The sequence below is a fragment of the Passer domesticus genome, chromosome 10 (assembly GCF_036417665.1).
Source record: "Passer domesticus isolate bPasDom1 chromosome 10, bPasDom1.hap1, whole genome shotgun sequence".
NCBI lineage: Eukaryota > Metazoa > Chordata > Aves > Passeriformes > Passeridae > Passer > Passer domesticus.
Genome location: NC_087483.1, coordinates 24,641,310 through 24,660,087, shown reverse-complemented (window position 1 = coordinate 24,660,087; position 18,778 = coordinate 24,641,310). Strand labels below are relative to the sequence as shown.

The 18,778-nt window shown below is 36.4% G+C and overlaps 1 protein-coding gene across 8 annotated transcripts in view; it reads right to left on the bottom strand.

Annotated features, from left to right (window-relative positions):
- The window catches only part of STK39 (serine/threonine kinase 39), a 78,697-nt gene that overhangs the window by 19,884 nt on the left and 40,035 nt on the right, over positions 1 to 18,778 (bottom strand). For 6 of the 8 annotated variants that reach the window (XM_064434589.1, XM_064434588.1, XM_064434590.1 and 3 more), the window contains 3 exons: positions 15,738 to 15,860; positions 15,591 to 15,623; positions 13,571 to 13,638 (listed from right to left, as the gene is read on the bottom strand). In XM_064434589.1, coding sequence (XP_064290659.1) covers positions 13,571 to 13,638; positions 15,591 to 15,623; positions 15,738 to 15,860 — 224 coding nt within the window. Of the gene's footprint in view, positions 1 to 1,769; positions 2,028 to 13,570; positions 13,639 to 15,590; positions 15,624 to 15,737; positions 15,861 to 18,778 lie in introns of those variants that run through there. The other 2 variants (XM_064434586.1, XM_064434587.1) reach the window with 2 other exon arrangements.

The window sequence follows — 18,778 nt, the reverse complement described above, 5'->3', positions numbered from 1 at the left end:
AATGTTACATGCTGAGAAGTAGAGGTGATGCACACTGTTTATAAAGGGTAAATTCTTTACTCCAAATGAGTAAATTCTTTCACTGACCATCCTTGTCTCAGCAGTGAGGTTCCACCTATATGTAAAATGAGCAGTAAAATGTTAAATCCCAATGTTTCTTGTCTTCCTGCTTGCCACAAAGAGTGTTTTAACCAGTTCAGTGTGTGACACAGTCTTAAGGGAATTAACAGCAATTTTAAAGAATTTCTTTGCAGCCTTATACTGTGCCCCATGCCATGCATGCTCCATTCCATGCATGTTTACAGCTTCAGGTTTAGTTAAAAATTTCTTCCATCAACAAAACATCAGCCTCTGCAAAACAGACGTCCATCTCATTTTTGGAAATGACAAGTCAACTGAGCACAGGGAGGAACCTAATTGCTGTAGCCCGCTCTTTTTCTAATGAATAGCTCAATCCACTTGAAATGCTAATAGCAACAGAATGTGTTTTGCAGTTCATTATTCTTCTCCTCAGCAAGGAAACTGTATGCAAGCTCCTATTTCAGCATACCAAGCCATGAAGTCTTGCTGGGGGAAAACTGAATCCAACAGGCAGGCATATTCAGCTGTGACTTACATCTATTACTGCTTGCTAAATACTTCTAAGAATATTACAGAGCCAAAAGCAGCAAAATGCAGAAACACAAAACCCAGAATGATTGGCAACACATACAACAGCAAGATAGCAAACCCTGAAAAATGAGTATGCCACATGCAGTGCTTAAAATGAAAAGTACTCATTTACTGAATCCACTAAATGCTTCAAAGCTGAAGGAGTTTCGAGTTCCCAAAATTCTACTCTAAATAAAGAACTATAGGAGTTTAAGATCACTAACACAAAGCTTCAGATAATGAAGCTAGCCAGCTTCATTACCAACTTCTTTCTCTCCCTCCTAGAAAAAAGGGGATGGCTTTCTGTTAAAACAAACAACAACAACAACAAAATAATATAAAAAACATCAACTTAAACCCTATCTCCAAGTTCCCTTTTGACAAAAACCACTTTCCAATAAAAGGAAAATGCACAGAAATGTAACATTATTCTTAAATAAGAAATGTTTTGACTGAATGTGTGATGTAACTCAAATCCTCATTTCCTGCACACTTCAGAAGAAAAAAAACAAGTGAATAAAGACTTTTGCACCTTTGCAGAGGTAAACCAGGAGGTAGGAACTAGATGACCTTTAAGGTCCCTTCTAAGCCAAACCATTTTGATTCTATGACCAAGAAACCTAATACATTAGGTTCTCCGATTATATCTTTCCACAGACCTCCCAAAAGCAGAACACCTACCATATAAAAAGGCACCAAGTAATCATGAACTCATGAAAATTGCCAGCCTTTCACAGCTGTGTGAAAGATGAGCTGTTCCTGATACACTCTTTCCTCACGCAGGATGAACATGGCTTTTATGTTATTTTCTTTCCAAATTCCAAAATATCCCAAATAAAAAGTTAAGGAGTCAAATCAGTTTATTTTAGTCAAGGTGAAAATTCATTGAAGGTTGATATGTATTCAGCAATCCAACTTTGCTATTGAGAATTATTTCACTCTGAACTATTTTGAACTTAGGACACTGCTGCTTTCTCTATAATGATATACAACTATTCAGGAAAGAAAAACAATGAAAGTTTGGCAAGATTAATTTGCTAGAAGCCTGTAAGTGCTTTTGCTTATTGTTCCATTACCTGCCAGACATTTATTGATTTCCATAAATTATGTATCCCAATATATAATCCACCAAATAGCAGATGCACTTGAGTTCTCCCCTAAAAGCTCCTCATGCTCTTTTCCAGCCTTTAGACACTTCTCTGGTTCTAGTTAATGTCACTGTAAGAGCAAATTAGTTTGCTAGTTCCCTTGGTGAAAACAGTTTGGATTTGTTGATTTATTTGTAGGCAGAGTTTCCAAGCAGCATTTCATTTCTTCCTTTTTTTCTTACATCCATTACACTCTTATCATGCAGCAGCATACAGACTTGATTTCTGCTATATAGAAATAGGATTGGAAAAAAGGCACTTAGTATCTTTGTGATTAATAATTTTATCTTCTTCATCATTTCTTAATGGTTCCTATTTTCTCAAATGCATTTTTGAAAAAGTTATTTCTGTTTTAAAATGCCGACTCAGACCTTTATACCATTTCTTATAATACCTCTTATGTGCTTCTAGCTCTGTGCCATTACAGACTAATATACCTTGATTATCATGGATATAACCAGCCCATCCCTCATCTCTTTTTAAAAAGTAGTACATTTTAAGTACTTTGTGCATTTTTATTCACTTCAATTTGATTTTCATTATGCACTCACCTCCAACAGGAAGAATTCCAAATGTTTTGAATAACGGTGATACCAAAGCATGCCATGCTAAGACATTTTGGCAGCCATCTTACCAGCAAAGTAATTTCAGAATCTAAAACTTCCCATTTTGTGAAAGCATGTTCTGCAATTCTTCACTGTTTTTTTGTTTTCATCAGAATCACCTGATGTGCACACCAAGATTGCAAAATCTGATTTTCAAGGGAATAATGCTTCCTCAAGGAAGCAGAAAAAGCACAAAGGCCACCCACTTAGCCCCTCACCTACAAACTTTAGCAATCCTGTCATTAGGATATAAAAGAAAGATATTCTGTTTTGAAGGAAGTTATTTGCAAAACAATGCTAATATTGACCAAAATCAGGATTAGAGAATAAACAAATTACGTAACTATTCAGATTGACATGGTTCTACTGACAAAATCATAAGACATGAGAGAGATTTCAAGCATTTGCATTTTAAGACAAAAGTCTTCAAATAATTACTAATGATAGCATGATTCCTGCTACAGTCAATTATCTCTGTTCCACATGATTGACAAAAGATGTGTGTTGTTGAATTAAAACAGAAAATTGCTTGTGTAATGATACAACTTTAAATTAGAGACATTAAATGTCATTATTTCTTTTGTCCTTAAAAGCAGAATGTCTGTCATTCAAAGCAGAATGTCTGCAATTCAAGAAAATGAGATGCCTTGGAATTAAACTTTAGGACTAAAACATGCTGGAATGCTTTGGTTATGTATCAAGCAGTAGATTTACTTTCAATTTTGCCACCTTTTTTACCCTCACAAATTTATCCATCATTTCTTATGCAGGGTTATAAAAAACATCAGCTTCTATTTCACACAAGCTTCAGCATCTCCCATACAGCACTCAGGGAGAGTCTGTGTTCCTGGATGAGATGCATCCTACCATAGCTAAATAACTGTATATTCTTCCTTCCCAATGTAAGAAACAAATTTCTCAGACAAGGTAAACCAAAAGAAGTGTGTGCGCAGGTGTGTAAGAACATCCACATTCTGTCTCTGCACTGCTTGCGTAATTTTCAGAATTCAGCTACTCAATCATCACACGTGGTTTCCAAAGACTGATGTAGGGAGCTAAGTGTCCAAGAATGCAGGTACTGACAGAATGGCAACCACCACAGCTGACTCATGGCTGGAAGAGACAACAGCGGAATGCAGAATGTGTATTCTTTTCTAGAACCAGAAATAAGCTCACCTTTAACCAAAACTGTAGAAACTTTATTATGAAAAGCACCGTAACAATGGTGCCACATGGCACCCTCCACCAGTCAGTTTTTTTCCTCCTCATATTCCTAATAAGACCTATTCCCACCAGGATAGAAGCTCCCCCACCACCAGGGACTAATGACACTGGCCAAGCCAGTGTGCTTTAAGAAAAAACACATGCTTAAAAAAACAAACAAACAAAAAAAACCAACAACAATTATCTCACTTGTACAAAATTTCAGTCCCGCAGGTGTTCCTACTATCTAAAATTTGAACTGCATTGAAACTACCATGGAAGCAAAGTTAGAATGGAAAAAACAAGACAGCATAGCCTAAGAAGTAAGGGCGAGCAGTTTGGCATTTGTACTACCTCACTGCAGTTGTTGCTGTAATTAAAACCACAGAAGAATTCAAATGACTTGCTCATTTAGACTGCAGAGAAAGCAGAAGTTCACATCAAAATGAAGTGGACTAATCAGAGTGATAGGTGGGTTTTACATCCTAGAGCTGTACTCATCCAATTTTCATTCTACATCTCTGGGGCAAGATCTTGGTGCATACAATGCAAGAAATATAATTGAGGAGGGAAAAGTACAGAAGAGTGGGGTTTGCAGGTTTGTTTAAAAGACATTTTACTTGCATTATTTTTCTTGCTGGAAAAAATGCTGGAGAGACAAATGTTTGGCCTCACCAAATGTCACTCAGATTTCAAAAGGTCATCTGCCTTTTCTCAATAAAGTGTCACCCATTTTTCTCTTAAGGCAGAAAGCCCAGGATAAATACAGTTCCCCCACGTAGCCTACGTAGCCTTGTTTTCACACTGCCAGCTTATTTCACAGGTGTTGTATTTTTTTATTAAAAGCAGAATTTTAAGTATTAAATACCTGTACTGATGATCCGTAGTACCTGTTTATTATCTCAGTTTTGATTAATTAAAACTTTATCTCAACTTTATTTACAGAACATAGTTAATATATACAGTGAAATACAAACTGTCACTTTACTTTCAATATTATAAAGAGGATGAGGGAATAAAATCTTGGAATAAACAAGTAAACATATTCATTCATGCCATATTTGAGGATTAGCCAGGTCTCAATCTTCTATACATTTATGTTCTCTGCCTTACAACTTTTTTATGCTTCAGCTGTGGAATTTAGTTATTAATCTAGGGCAGAGCAAGTGAGAATCTCCTACCTAAACAGAAATCACAGTTTACTTTTTTCCTGCTCCTGCCCCCACTTTCTTGATTTCTGAGGTCAGGATAATATGCACACAGATGAACCAAAGCAGGAATAAGAGGAATTTATATTTATTAATGTAATTGTGTGAATCAGAACTCAAAGGCTCCTGTGGGATCATATAAACACAACAGAACAGAGCATTTGTAAAGAAGCATTAGCCTCCTGAGGATTCACCACATGCTTGTGTAAACCTTTTTATTTCTAACCCTTTCATGCTCAGCTGTCATTTACTAATCAATACCCAGGCTCCTCCATTACAAATTACCATCCTATCAAGAGCAGATCATGCCTGTTCAGCACTGCAGAGATGGCTCTGCTCTACTTACTTTTAATTACTTCAGGTCAATTCTAAATTAAACCAAAAGGCATTGCTGCTAACTTTTGGTAAGAGCAAAAGAGATGCTTGAATTCTCTTCTGCTTCCAGATTCCCACCAAGAAGAATGGGACTAAAATCTCTCTATTAATAAAATGTGGTCCCAAATAATTATTTTAAGTTCATCAAAATCTTACCATTTACCTCGGTGGTTCTGGAAAAACTCTATGATTTTATAACTTAGCTCCCTCTATAGATATTACTGGAAGAAGGAAATACATTTAGTTTATGATGTTTCACAATCAAGTTATAGGACTCAACAGTTTAATACACAAAAAAATGCCACTACTATTTAATCATCACATGATCTTGGGTGAAGAGCAGACCCCTCACTTGTTAATCAGTACACATCAAGAGGTAGCAGCAACACAAACCACAAAGCACACCCAAATGATGCTTTCAAAAGTGAACAGCCAATGCCAAAGTGAAACGCTGTCATTTGGCTGTTAAGCTGTTGGAATGAGACAGCAGCAGTTACCTGTTAAAAGATTTACTGTCTCTATACCACTTACCAGACAGAAAAGGCAAGTGCACATTAAAAAATCAGCCACCAAGGGAATTGTTATGGTCCCAATCAGATCAGCTGGGAACACTGTCCAAGCTCCAGGGCAGCTGATAGCTCCTCTCTCAGGAGGGGTCTTTACAAGGCTTCTATACATAGCTGGTATGTCTAAATTGCTTAAGACTCAAAAGAAACTAGAGTGCTTTCCATCTAGTAGAAATGGATGCGATATGATAGTGAGACTTAGAAAATGTGTGACAGAAGAAACACAAGAAAACTGATACTATTTAGAAGTGACATATATACATTAAGTCCTTTCTCTCAATCCACTGGTTTACAGCCCCAAGTCTACATATTATGACAAAGAAGTGTTAGAACTAGAGACATTTTAAACATATCTATATCCAAATATGCTGCTTCTCTCTTTCTGCAGTTGCTGATGCCAGAAGCTAAATCAGAAGAACATTAAAAGCCCTTCAATTTTTTGACTTGCTATGTTCATTTCCAGCTAAGTTAAGCAGCAAATTCTGAAACAATATTTTTTGCCTCAGTTATCAGTGACTCATTTCACTGCACAGGCAGTGAAAAGCAGTATTCACTTGCATCATCTTTTTTGAAATTCACACTTCCTACCTGCTCTTATACATCAGCAGTGGGAATAACTTTGGCAAAAAGCTATCAGGTTTTTTTGCAGCAGAGATGGCAATATTGATCATAAGTTTTTTCCTCTGAAATTATTCTGAAGTAGCACAGAAGGTTTTTTTTAAGAGCAGTGGTAAAGATTTAACTTCTGAAAAGCATCCATTTCTAACAAGTACTTGAAATACAAGGAAGGCATACATAATTATACTTAGAATTTATTAATGTGGTAAAACCTTAATGCTTGGTGAAAACCAGAAGTGATCTAAAACAGATTTTTTCCTAGAAGGAACTGGAATTAAGTACAGAGAACATCAGTAATGTTAAAAAAACCAATCACCTGGAAGTATTCAGAGAGCATTTCAATAACACAGAGGACAACATGCACATAATTTGATCACTTTGTTAAACATTACAGCACATTGTGGTTATAGTAGGATTTGCCTATAATTTGACTTATCCACTCTGAGTGTCTCCTTGATACCAAATATTATTGATCAGTGCACACTTTAAGGAAACCTGTATTAACTGATGACTGAAGTGATACACCATCTGCCTGACTGATAAGAAATACCAGAGGAACTTAGAGATTAAGCAAACAAAGCCTTGCTTTGTATGCTTCTGCATGCCTGGTGCACAAGAAGAGGGATTATAACCTGTTATTCCAGTGACAAAATCTTCAAGTACAGCGCTGAAAACCAGCCACAATGCTCGAAGCCAAATGTCAGTTCCTTAAATCAGAAAGCGTGAAAGGCCAATCATTGCCAGGAGGCTGGGGGTGTTTCAGAATAGAGCTCTAGAAAAGTGATTTTATTTATGAAATCAAGACACAAGATTTACAACAAGTTCTACAGGTATATGGAGATTTTTTAATAGAACCTTGTAATTTCCCAGTGCACAAATCAGGCTTCAAGGGGAAAGCACAGAGAAACTTTTGACTTTATCCAAATCAAAGAAAGTTTTAAACAAGTTGAATCAAAAACTCCCTGAAAGTCTCCATCCTTTCAGTCCTGCTGGCTCAGGGTTTTACAGTGCTGATCACCTGTCAGTATATTACTGTAAAACAAAAGGAGACTTTTAGGCAAACCAGAAAGACTCCTGACCACCACAAAAATTACAATCTGTATATTATCCATCTAAAAGTCATGCATCCTGACTAGCTTATCAAAAAGAGTGGGAAGCATGGAAAAAAAGTCTAAGCTTTGTTTTAAAATCTTCAAAGGTTTAATCTGTTTATCCCACCAAACTTTCTCTTTACAGTAAATCAGCTTCACCAGCAAAGTCTGCTCCCATTTTTGTCACACCTGTGTCCCAGTGCACCTCTTGTGGCCATTCACTTGCACCACTACAGCAATGACAATTGTGAGGCAAAACAAAATAAATAAAATCAAGTTCATTTAAAATTTTGCCTTCCCCTCAAAAATTATCAGAAGTCACAAACCAACCAACTGAAAGGTGGCTGCTTTACAGGGACCCAGCACAGTGCAGAACATCCCTCCCAGTGGAAAGATGGAGAGCCACACCACTAAGTGGGAACACACAAAAAATTATTTCAAATTATTTCAGCCCTGCCCAATGTACTACACCAGCACATTCACAGGCATCTCTAGAGCAGATGGATGGAGATGGAAGAGTGTGATCTCTCAAGGCAAAATAAATGTTTTTAAAAGTATTAGAAAAATATGTAAATAGAATCGAATTTTGAGCTATCAAAATGCAAACCCTAATTACGGTTCACAATGTACATACATTAGTAATGTACATACCATTAATAATACAAATAAAATTATTTTTAACACTGAGATCGATTCAAGTTTTCAATTGTTTCCTTTAACATAAAGAAGGTTGGGGTGGTATTTAGGTTTCATTGTTATTTTTTATTTCTTCTCTTTTTTCTTTTGCAAATATTACCATAAAAAAGGCAGAATGGAATAAAAAAGTTCTAATGATTTTAAATTTTCAGTATAATCAACATCCTCAAATGCAATTGCCTGCATGATTTACAATCTCAGCTGCGCAGGTTAAAAGCTTATTCCTTTCCATCTCAATATTTAGACATACAAATCTTCTTGATAACCTATATTTAATAAGCAAAAAAAATATATTGATCCCTTGACTCAATAATTATAAATTTTTCATTGTTTTGATAAAAAAATACCATTTTTCTATAAATGAGTGATGATATAGCAATTGCATACAGGATTATCTAGGTGATAATTAAAGTAAATTTTTCAATTTTTAATTTATTTTCAATAAAAATACAGCAAGGCATAAAAACATCCTTAAGTAGTGAATAAGAAATACATCATTTACCATGTTTAAGAAGTAAACTTTGAAGGAAATAATATATGTAAAAAGGAAAAGCAGGATTAAAATCAATAGTTTAATCAAGGGTTCCTGCTTATGATTTCAGTCATAATTTAATCACGGTTATAAAGGGTATTTAAATGAAATCTCCCTGCTATGAAAATAAAATTCAGTTCAGTAACAACATCCTCACACCTCGCAGATTCCCAGGACAAACCCCTTAGATGTGGTGACAAAATACAGCTTAATGCTGTAATCAAAGGTACATTTATTTCAAGAATCATACAAATGTTTTTATTTATGATGTTTGTAACTGGATCAATTCCCAGACTACACAGAAGTTCTGTTACTTTACAGTTGTAAATCTATTCCACAGCTTGGAGTGTGTTTGTGGATTTTGTCATTAAATACACTTGATAACAGAAGCCACTCAAATACTAAAAATGAGGGTGAAAAGATATACATTAGCCCCACTTCTTACAAAAGAGATTGAAATGATGGAAGTTTTAGTTTAACATATCAAAACAAACATATAAAAACATTTTAAACAGAATGAGAATTGAGAACATTGATTTGTGGTACTAAGCTAATTATCAAAATCATTCTGCCCCCAGCCAGACCATATTTTGGGATTTGTTTGTTCATAGTTCTTGGGGGTTTATTCCTATAAATGTAAGCTTCAAACTTGGGTATTAACAAACACAGGAATAGCTCTACTAGGTACCTCCAGCCAAGTACCTTTTTCTTATGACTTTACATGTAATTAATTTTGTAAGAAAGATGTCAAAAAGCCAGGCCAACATAAAAGCAGGAAGATCAGCACTTGAGCTCGTGCTCAGACTAGTGAGTGGTACTCCATTGCCTGTGTCCTGGTGCACACAGGAAATCACGTTTGACTCAAGTCCTAACAACTCTGCTGCTGCAGTGCCTGCTGCCAGCTACTCCTTGGACTTGTGTCTGTCCAGATCCCCAGGAGGTATAGTTCTCAGAACTCATCACATACCACAGTTTCCAGCCACATTAGCAGAAGAAATGTTTTTCTATTATATATACACACAAACATGCAAGTAATAGAGTGACATTACAAGCAATTCTGCCTTAGCATTTTCTCTACACTTTATTCAAGATAAGATACACAATATCAGAAATATCCCAGTAAAATATGTGCATTTGTCCCTTTATTCTTCCATAGGCTTAATTCTTCTAGTGTGCAGGAACTGTATTAAATTAGGTCCTGGGACATTCCAAATTACTGTCAATAAATTATCTTCCTGTCATAGATGCTAATTTAACCATCTGAGATTGCTTCAGATAATTTGCAATTCTTTACTATTAACCATTAACAAATCTCCTAATTTAACATGAAATATCTCTGTTATTAATCCAAGTAGTCAAACCTCTAACAGTGACCTTCCTAAATCTGTAACTGCAGCAGCTTGGTGGTTAGATTGGAAATTTCAAACCCAGGGTGGTAATTCCTCCCCACTTGCTTTCCCTGGTGCTGTGAACAGTCCTGTTGGAGGACTAAATCACAGACAATTGCCTTGGCCTCTCTTTATGGAGTTCCTGCCAGGGTCTGCTGCTGAGACATGCGGTCTTCACAGCCTTACTGGAAACAAATTTGGGTTACATTTCATTCCTCCCTACTCTCAAATACCACTTCCTCTTGAGGGTGAGGATACAGAAGATACAGAAGAATGCATCAGCATTTCCAAGTGGCAATTGCTCAGGCTGGGTCAGAGTTGCACACTGTGGTAACAGATCCAGCCAGTGAGAACCCGTATTTTCAGCTCACTGCAAAATTCGAGCATGGTCTCTTAACTACATTTGAGCTTTAAAACACTAATGGCCCATATTAAGCATTTAATACTAGAGCCTTTCAAGAGCTTTGCATGGAATTACCTAAAACAGTCTGCTGATAATTTCCCTTTTGGGGCAATGTACTCCAAGACACAATACAGAAAAAGGCAGAAAAAATTTGGAAATTGCTGTCTCCAGCCAATGAAGTAATCCTGACAGTAGAGAATTTTTTGACAAATTAGCTCACTGAAAAATCTATGAAAACAGAAATGTATTAAATACAAGGTAAGGACAGATAAATCAGTTAGTTTTGATGGTTTTCCCTTTTCTTGAGTAGGGGAGTTAAATACCACCATTTGTATAAAGAGTACCATGGAATTCTTCAAAGATTATTTCAGACTGTGAGTTGTGTTTCTGATCCCCAACAAGGCATTTGCAGTAAACAGAGGATGGTGTTAATTTAGCACACCCTACTGAATTACTTAGTGAGTCCAACCCTGCTGTGACTGGGAAAAAAATAATAGAACCTGACCATCCAGGTAAAGAACTACTTAAATGCATTGATTCTTCTGCCAGAATTCCTTTTTCATGAAAGCAGTTTTTAATTTTTATGGGTAATATTAACCTTGTTCTGGAACATACTGCTAGGAAAAAAAATGCAAGCTAACATCTAAAATATGATAGATAGGCTGTCATAGTGTAGACTCATTGTAGAAGAGGAAAAAAGAACAAAGCAGAGGAGCACTTTCTTTCTGCCTACCTCTTGTTCCTTTTAAAGGTTGCCCATCTCCTTACCCTTTGCCCTGTCCCAAATCCCCAGGCACTACTCTTTAAACCTTATGAACCACAATCCCAAGCCTTTCTGCTCCCAAGTTGTTTCTGCTCAAAAAGCTCTGAATGTTTGCACCAACTACCAGACTAAGTCTAAGCAGTGAAAAGGGTCAAGAGTGAACAGGAAGCACAACTCAAGTGCTACCAAAGGTACCTTGCTAAAGACAATACTTATAGACAGCAAGTGGCTACCTGAGCTTTGGTGAATGTTCCATAAGCAAAATAACTCTTGCCTTTACATTAGTAAATATAAAGAAATTCTAAATACTGTCTCAGAATCTGTTGCTGGGCAGAGATATAGGCAGCTTGTAGCCCCCACGGTCAAATCAGCCCTTCACAAAGTGCCAAACAAAAGAAAAGTGTGTTACTTAGAGCAGCCCACACCCCTGCACTTCTCCCAAACACATGCACACACACACACACACACACACACACACATTCTGACCCTACTCACATGCTCAGGCTGCCAGCAGAAGCAAAGCCTGTGCCAAGATTTATAACTCTGCCCTCCTCCTACCACTGAGACCAGACACAGACAAAGCTTACATGGGACAGAGGTCTGCACCACAGAGCATTCTTCCCTCAAAAGCAGGACAGTTAAATTAACAAAACTCTGCAAAATTACACATCAGATTTTTGGTTTTTTCAATGCTGCTAACAGTGTTGCCAGGCTCGAGAGCATATCTGCTTTTCAAGACTGTTTTTTTTTCTGTTTAAAGGAAACTTTGATTCCTAAAACAGAAATTCTTGTTTTTTCCCTTTCTACCAATAACTACTTATATGTTCATAAATATAAGAAATTAACCTCATTACTACAGACTTGCTTTTAAGGAAGGTAGGGAGAGGGAATTTTTTCCAGCCATGAATTAAAGAGGATCCTTAAAAAGAACAGAAGTTCATTGTGCAAGTAAGAAACTCAAGTCTCCTAGGATCAGTCCTCCTTCACTTGTGGCTTTGTGCAGAAAACTGAAAGCATAATTCTTGATGTTTCACTGTACTTGCAGGTCTAAAATGTTTGCCCTCTGAATATGCAAACACTGCAAATAACTGGGTAAAACACTAATCTCTCTCTGGGATTCATGATAATTTATAGATACCCAAAGCACCTCACTGGTACATCCACACAGCAGTACAAATTGGTCTGTTTGTAAATGGTTTCATCTACCTGCCAGCAGAGAGATGAAAAAGAATATTGATAGCATAACTAGGCTGTTATGCAAATTGGACAACTAAAATTATTCCAAATAATCTCTAAGTCTTTCCCATTCCCACAATAAAATTCATTAATCCTCTCTTTTGTATACAACCTTTGACAGCCATGCACTTTTTTTTTTGCAGCTGCCACTAGAAAAGAAAACGAAGAAATTAGATTTTGAAAGTTGGCACTCATTCTGTATAATTTTTTTTTCTGCTTACAAACAGTGGAAACAGGACACTAACAATTTTTGATGTTACTGTTTTAAAGCTATTTGTTAAGCATAAATCTGCTATTTGTTTCTAACATACTGGTTGTAATTTTCTAATTATTTCAGACTTCTCATGTTTTTGTTAGCATAAAAAACAGTAACACTTAACTTTTCTCCATAGCAATAATTAGGAATTTACAACCTCACATAGATATCCTGTCAACACAAACTGGATGTAAGCAAGTTTTAAAGTGAGTGGTAATAAGCTTTTTAAGAAAAAACATTTAAAAAGCTATCATACACATAAAAAGCTATCAAAGTTTCGTATGAAGAAATAGTTTTATCCAAGAACTAGACTGCATAATTAAGCAATTCAAACCTTAGTTATAAACTAATTTTAACTAAAGGTAATCTCATTAATTTCGACTAAGTAAAAATTTAAGTCAGACAACATATTTGTATCCATTTTCTAAAATACCCATCTCTTCTCCACAGTGGCTGATCAAACTTGCCAGTGAAAAACATTTTGAGTAGGCAACTTGTAATACAGCTATGGTTTATTTCTGTCAGAGGCTGACTGCTGAAGTGTGAAAGAAACTCATTAAAAACTTCTCACTGTGATTCTGCATTATAAGGAAAAAAAGAGAGAGAAAATACTTAATGAAGGGTACACTTAGCCTGAAGACACATTCATATTCTGCTTTTCATTTTACACTATTTCAGTAAACAATTAAAAGATAGCAATTAGTCCAGAAACACTATTCATACTGGTCATACTGGGAGATTATACACTTCAGCACTCATTTTATGTTAATATTATGAAAGCAATGAGAGAGATGAAGATAATACAGCTAAATAAATAGAAGGATCTTTTACCTTAATCTTAAGACAAGATTCACCGCACATGGAACTTCACTGTATTCCTCACTAACAGCAGGCTGAGACTATTAAAGAAAAAAGCAAAAAGTCTTGTAAAGGATGCCAAGGGAAAGAAACAAATCACTAAAAACTTTTCATGCTAACAGTTTGAAGTTAGCACAGAATATTTAACACATTCTCTAACTCTCAGAAACCCTTTAAACATTTTCAGTACACAGCCTATAATATAGCTGATACCAGTAAAATTCCCATATTTCAAGTACAGAGAAACAAGTAATAAACAAGGCCTGCATTAAAGCACTGAGTGTAGGAGCTTATAATCCACCTTGCACCAAAGCAACAATTACCTACTGAATAATATGCACACAGTAAGAATTCCAAACTTCTACTCACATTATTTTTGCATAACAGTTTTGGTTGTTAAGGGAGTCTTACATCTACCCATATGCAAGGAACTAGCAGCACATCAAAGCAGGTATCAAGCTCAGAGGATGTCTTCCACAGAGAAAAATCAGGAACACTGACATATTTCACCTTATCACTCCTCCCTCACACTGTGATATCCTCCCAGCTCTCAACTAAAATCTGTACAAAGTCTCAAACAAAAGTGTATCCTACATACAGAATGCACCAGGCTCCTCTACCCTACTATGATTTCTTACCCAACTTGGCATATTTTCACCAGTCACAGAACAGCCTGTTCAGAAGTTACAAAGGGTTCAGAAGCCCTCCCAAAATAAAGACTTACATTACAAATTTAATTTTACTTTTTTTAACAGTTCCATATCAAAGCTACTTTAAAAAAAGTTACGTGAGATCTGTATTTTATTGTCTGTGTATTTTCAGCAAACATAATTGAATTTTTGGAAAATTCTTTTCACAATCACTAAAATGAGAACGGGGTTTTCTCTGCTTCAATTAAATTCCTTTCATTCATATAAGCTAGTATTATTTCTGCATCTTCAACAGACATGTTATGCCAGTATATAAGAATGTGGATCCCAAAGACCCAAGAGGCACACACCAACAGTGACAAGATGCACTCGTCTCAATTCCAAGTTATCTGCTAGAGCATTTCAGGAAACAAAAATCAACAGAAGACTTCAAGCAGAGGGTTTTTCCTCTTTCATAAACTAAGCAACTATTTTATTATGAGTTACCTGTATAAACCAGGTCACAAGTAGTAGAACTCTCAACATTTAAGACAGTAAGACTGTGTGGTGAAAGTCCTTTTTCTGTACCCTGCTTACATCAAGTATCTGAGATGCTAAAGAGCTGTGTAACTTAGGCTTGCAATGGAGACATTGGGTCATCACAGGAGCTAACAGGACTAAATCTGGCAGGAAGCTGCTAGGTTTTTAGAAGATTTCTCTGACACCAACGAAAATCAGAGAATCTAAAACAGCAGGTGAAGTGGCAAGGGTCACCCACCCAAGGAACAGACATTTTTAAAGACCATTTAGCCTGTAAGCCATAATCCTATTAAACAATTTATTATAGCAGCAATGCTTAGCACACTTAGCACAGGACATGAAATCCTATATAGCATTTCATTCTTCTGAATTATTTAATATGCTTCAGTACTAAACTATTTTACTGTGTATGGAAGGAAATATTTTAATTATAAGCTACATGTCATGATATGGATACTAAGAAGAAAAAATTATTTGGAGATGTTCTGGCTACTCCAACGCAGCCTTCATTACCCTTATAGACAGCAATTAGTGTGATCTAGTTACAAAGACTCATTAAAAACAGTCATATTACCTATCTTCATAAATTTTCCTGGGCACAAACATAACATGACTTTTAAATTCCTATCCATCTTATCCACTGTGTGCTGAAGTTCATTGTTACAGGCACAATGGCATAACAGCTCTCTCCTCACAAGCACTTGCCATACAAGGCTGCAGAACACTACTCCCACCTCAATTCTCATTTTTAACAGTAGACATGAAAAAGAAATTCCTTTACTCAAATGCTTGGAAGAAAAAAAATTTGATAAAGACATTTTTACCTCTGCATTCTCCTCCTCTTTCAGTCTTCGTGACTGGAAAACAAATGCAGTGAGATATGAGCTTTATGCAACAAAGATCCATAAATACTAACATTAACATAAAGACAGAATGTCTTTTAGAGTATAAATGTCTTGGCACAAAAATACCTTTTCCTGAGAAATAGCAGCTTTGCCTTCCTCACTCTTCTCATCCATTTCATCATCACTCCACTCCCAGTCCCCATCTTCTGTTTTATGGAGGTGACCACTGGAACCTGGCACTCGTCTGACCTACCAAAATATTGTTTACTATTACACAGACATCTTCAGTCTTTATTGGTGTTCTGATTAATCAGCAATTATTTGCAATTTTTATTCTGTGTGCTCTCATAAAAATGCTGCAGGAGCCACTAACATATTCTATTAATATCTGACCATCTTAAGCCAGGTGTGTTTTGATGCCTTGCATCATATAAGCAGTGATCAACTTGGTTCTACATTCTGCTGGTTGGTGGCAGTGATGGAAAACACAAAACAGGGAAAAAAAAAACTAAATATACAAATCTGACTAGAAAAATTACTGTGTTTTTCAGCATAATGAAACTTTAAAGAAAGACTGAACTGGTATTAGCCCGGCTCTAAACCCCTGTGGTTTGCTGCAAACTATAATGTGCAGAGAGATGCAGCATGGGACAAATTCCAGCTGCTTCTAAATCCCATTAGGTACCATAACAGCAAGATGCATGACATGAAAATAATTTAGAATACTTCAAATCTGAGACCATGAGAAAGGAAATTGTGATTCAGGCATTAATACAATTTTTCCAAAACTCACAGAGAGCTGGACACTTAGGTTATTCCTGTACTGGGTTTAGGCCACGCACAACTTTGAGTTGGCTGGCCTGACACAACAAGAGCATGAGTGATAGGAGCCTTCTTCCAAAACATTGTCTGTACACAAACAGGTATCTTGATGTCTGTCAGGACTCTTTTCCACTCTTCACTTCCCAAACACCCACCTGCTCCTTCCCCTTTGCATATGTAAGACTAAACCAGAGAAGAGGGTGACATTTTCAGACCTCACCACCCTTCTGCATTTTCTTATGATATTCCTCCCTTACATTTCTTCCCTGTACAACGGAATTAGAGTGCCCTACTCAGTTTCTCCATATTTTGTTCTCATTTCTAACTGAGAAGAGGGGAACCTTATGCAGGACACTGAGGAAATACCCTACTCCATCTCTTGATGGACAAATTCTGCACAATTTTCCCTGTTTCCCATACCAAGCTCCTGTTGGACCAATTTTAGCCTAGCTACCTCCAAGCTTGGTAGAAACAGCTCAGTTGTGTTTGGGAGGGAGGACCAGGCAGACATCAAAGCAAGCAGTAGCACAGCAATTCTTTCCTCAGCTGCAATCAGCCCAGGCACAATCAGTGGGCTCTTACTGTCTACAGCATCAGGGATCAGCACAGACACAAGGTAATCTAGCAGGAAATTTGCCTGCTGCTTATGGATGTAATTTATTATCCTTCAAGGAGACTGAGGTAGGTTTTTGTTTAACAGCACAGGCATCTTCCAAATGCCTCTACACAAACCTAGCAGAGGACATCATCCACAGCTAAAACCACGCTCTTCCAGCACAATAGGATATATTGATTTACAGACACATTCAAACATTGCATTGTGCACTAATCAGTATCTTCTTCTTCTGCTTCCATTTTCAGTTGTTTTGAAGACTTATTCTAAACAGAATTATTTTAATGGGGCTTAATGATGCTCGCATCATTTGCAGAGAGGAGCGCATTTCAAGTTTTTAAATAGACTGCCTTTTAATAAAAAATAAACAAATGGCTCAAGTACAAAGCAAAATACCATACTAAATTAAATTATTTTCTTGAGAGGTTTCTGAAAGCAGAAAAACAAGTTTACTGGTACTCTGTTTCAATCAGATTGATTCCCACCAACACACATATTCACAGGAAAGAAATTATCATTTCAGCTAGAGCAAATTACCCAACCTATTCTACTTTCAAAAATGTGAAATTGTTGTCTAGAACATTTTTTTAATTGGTGTGTGTGCTTAGCACTTGCAACGCTTGGTGAACTAATTTGCACAATTTTTAGACTAACAAGCCTGGCTTTGATCACTCAGTTCTGGTTAAAGCCACAATGAATCAGTCACATATGGAGGGCACGTACCCTACCTAGGTGAAGGAAAGAGCGCGAGTGGCAAACATCATGTCTGCAAAATAATTGGGGTCTTTTTTGTTCATAGTAAACATCTCACTCTAGTATCAGATTTTGGATGGAAATATACATAATTTATATAATATATTAAATTTCTGTCCTGGCTATCATTTGAGATACTAGTAGCAGACTGATACCACAGGCAGCATGCCTGCGTTTCACTCCAATAATAACAGCATTGAGGCAACTGAGAATATTCTACACATTTCTCCTGATACCCTGCTACAGGTTGTCCATTTTACAGAGAGAAATAAAGCAGAAAACAAAGGAAGCTACAAGGGCACAAAGCAAATCCAGGACAGCGCATGGAACCTAAACAAACTTCTTGTGCATCTACAAAAATAAGAAATAAGTTGGTTACATTGCATGCAGTAGCTGTACAAATGTAATTTCCATATCAGCTTTGGTCAAAATACACAACATTGATAATTCCTTATGCTGGAATTGTATATCTCTTAGAAAGTATTTCAAAGGGAAAGGAAAACAAATTAAAACATGCTCAATTCTAATTTGGACTTTCCTGATTAAAAATCTAAAGGATCCTTCCAAATAAGAACTAAACTGAATATTAGCTACATAACTGTAGCTTATAAAGAAAACAATGAAAGTTCAGTTTTACGAGACAAATTAACTCATATTAGAAAACATATTTCACACAAGTCAGAAGACACAGAGAATAAAAAATTACTTTGAATGACTGGCAGTTAAACTATAGCCAACACAAAAGCAGTTCAGAACATTGTAATGTACAACCAAAAGCTGTTTCTAGAAGGAAAAGCTTAATAAGTGACTGTCAACATCACCACAGCTGTGGAAGACATGAACATCAGTTAAAGCAGAGAATGTTGGACAAATCAGTGAGTGAAAAAAACATGACCATCACAGAATATTAAGCATTATATTAGTAGTAGTAGTATTGTTGTATATGTTGTTCCTGGTTAAAGCTTATTGCAGAATTCAA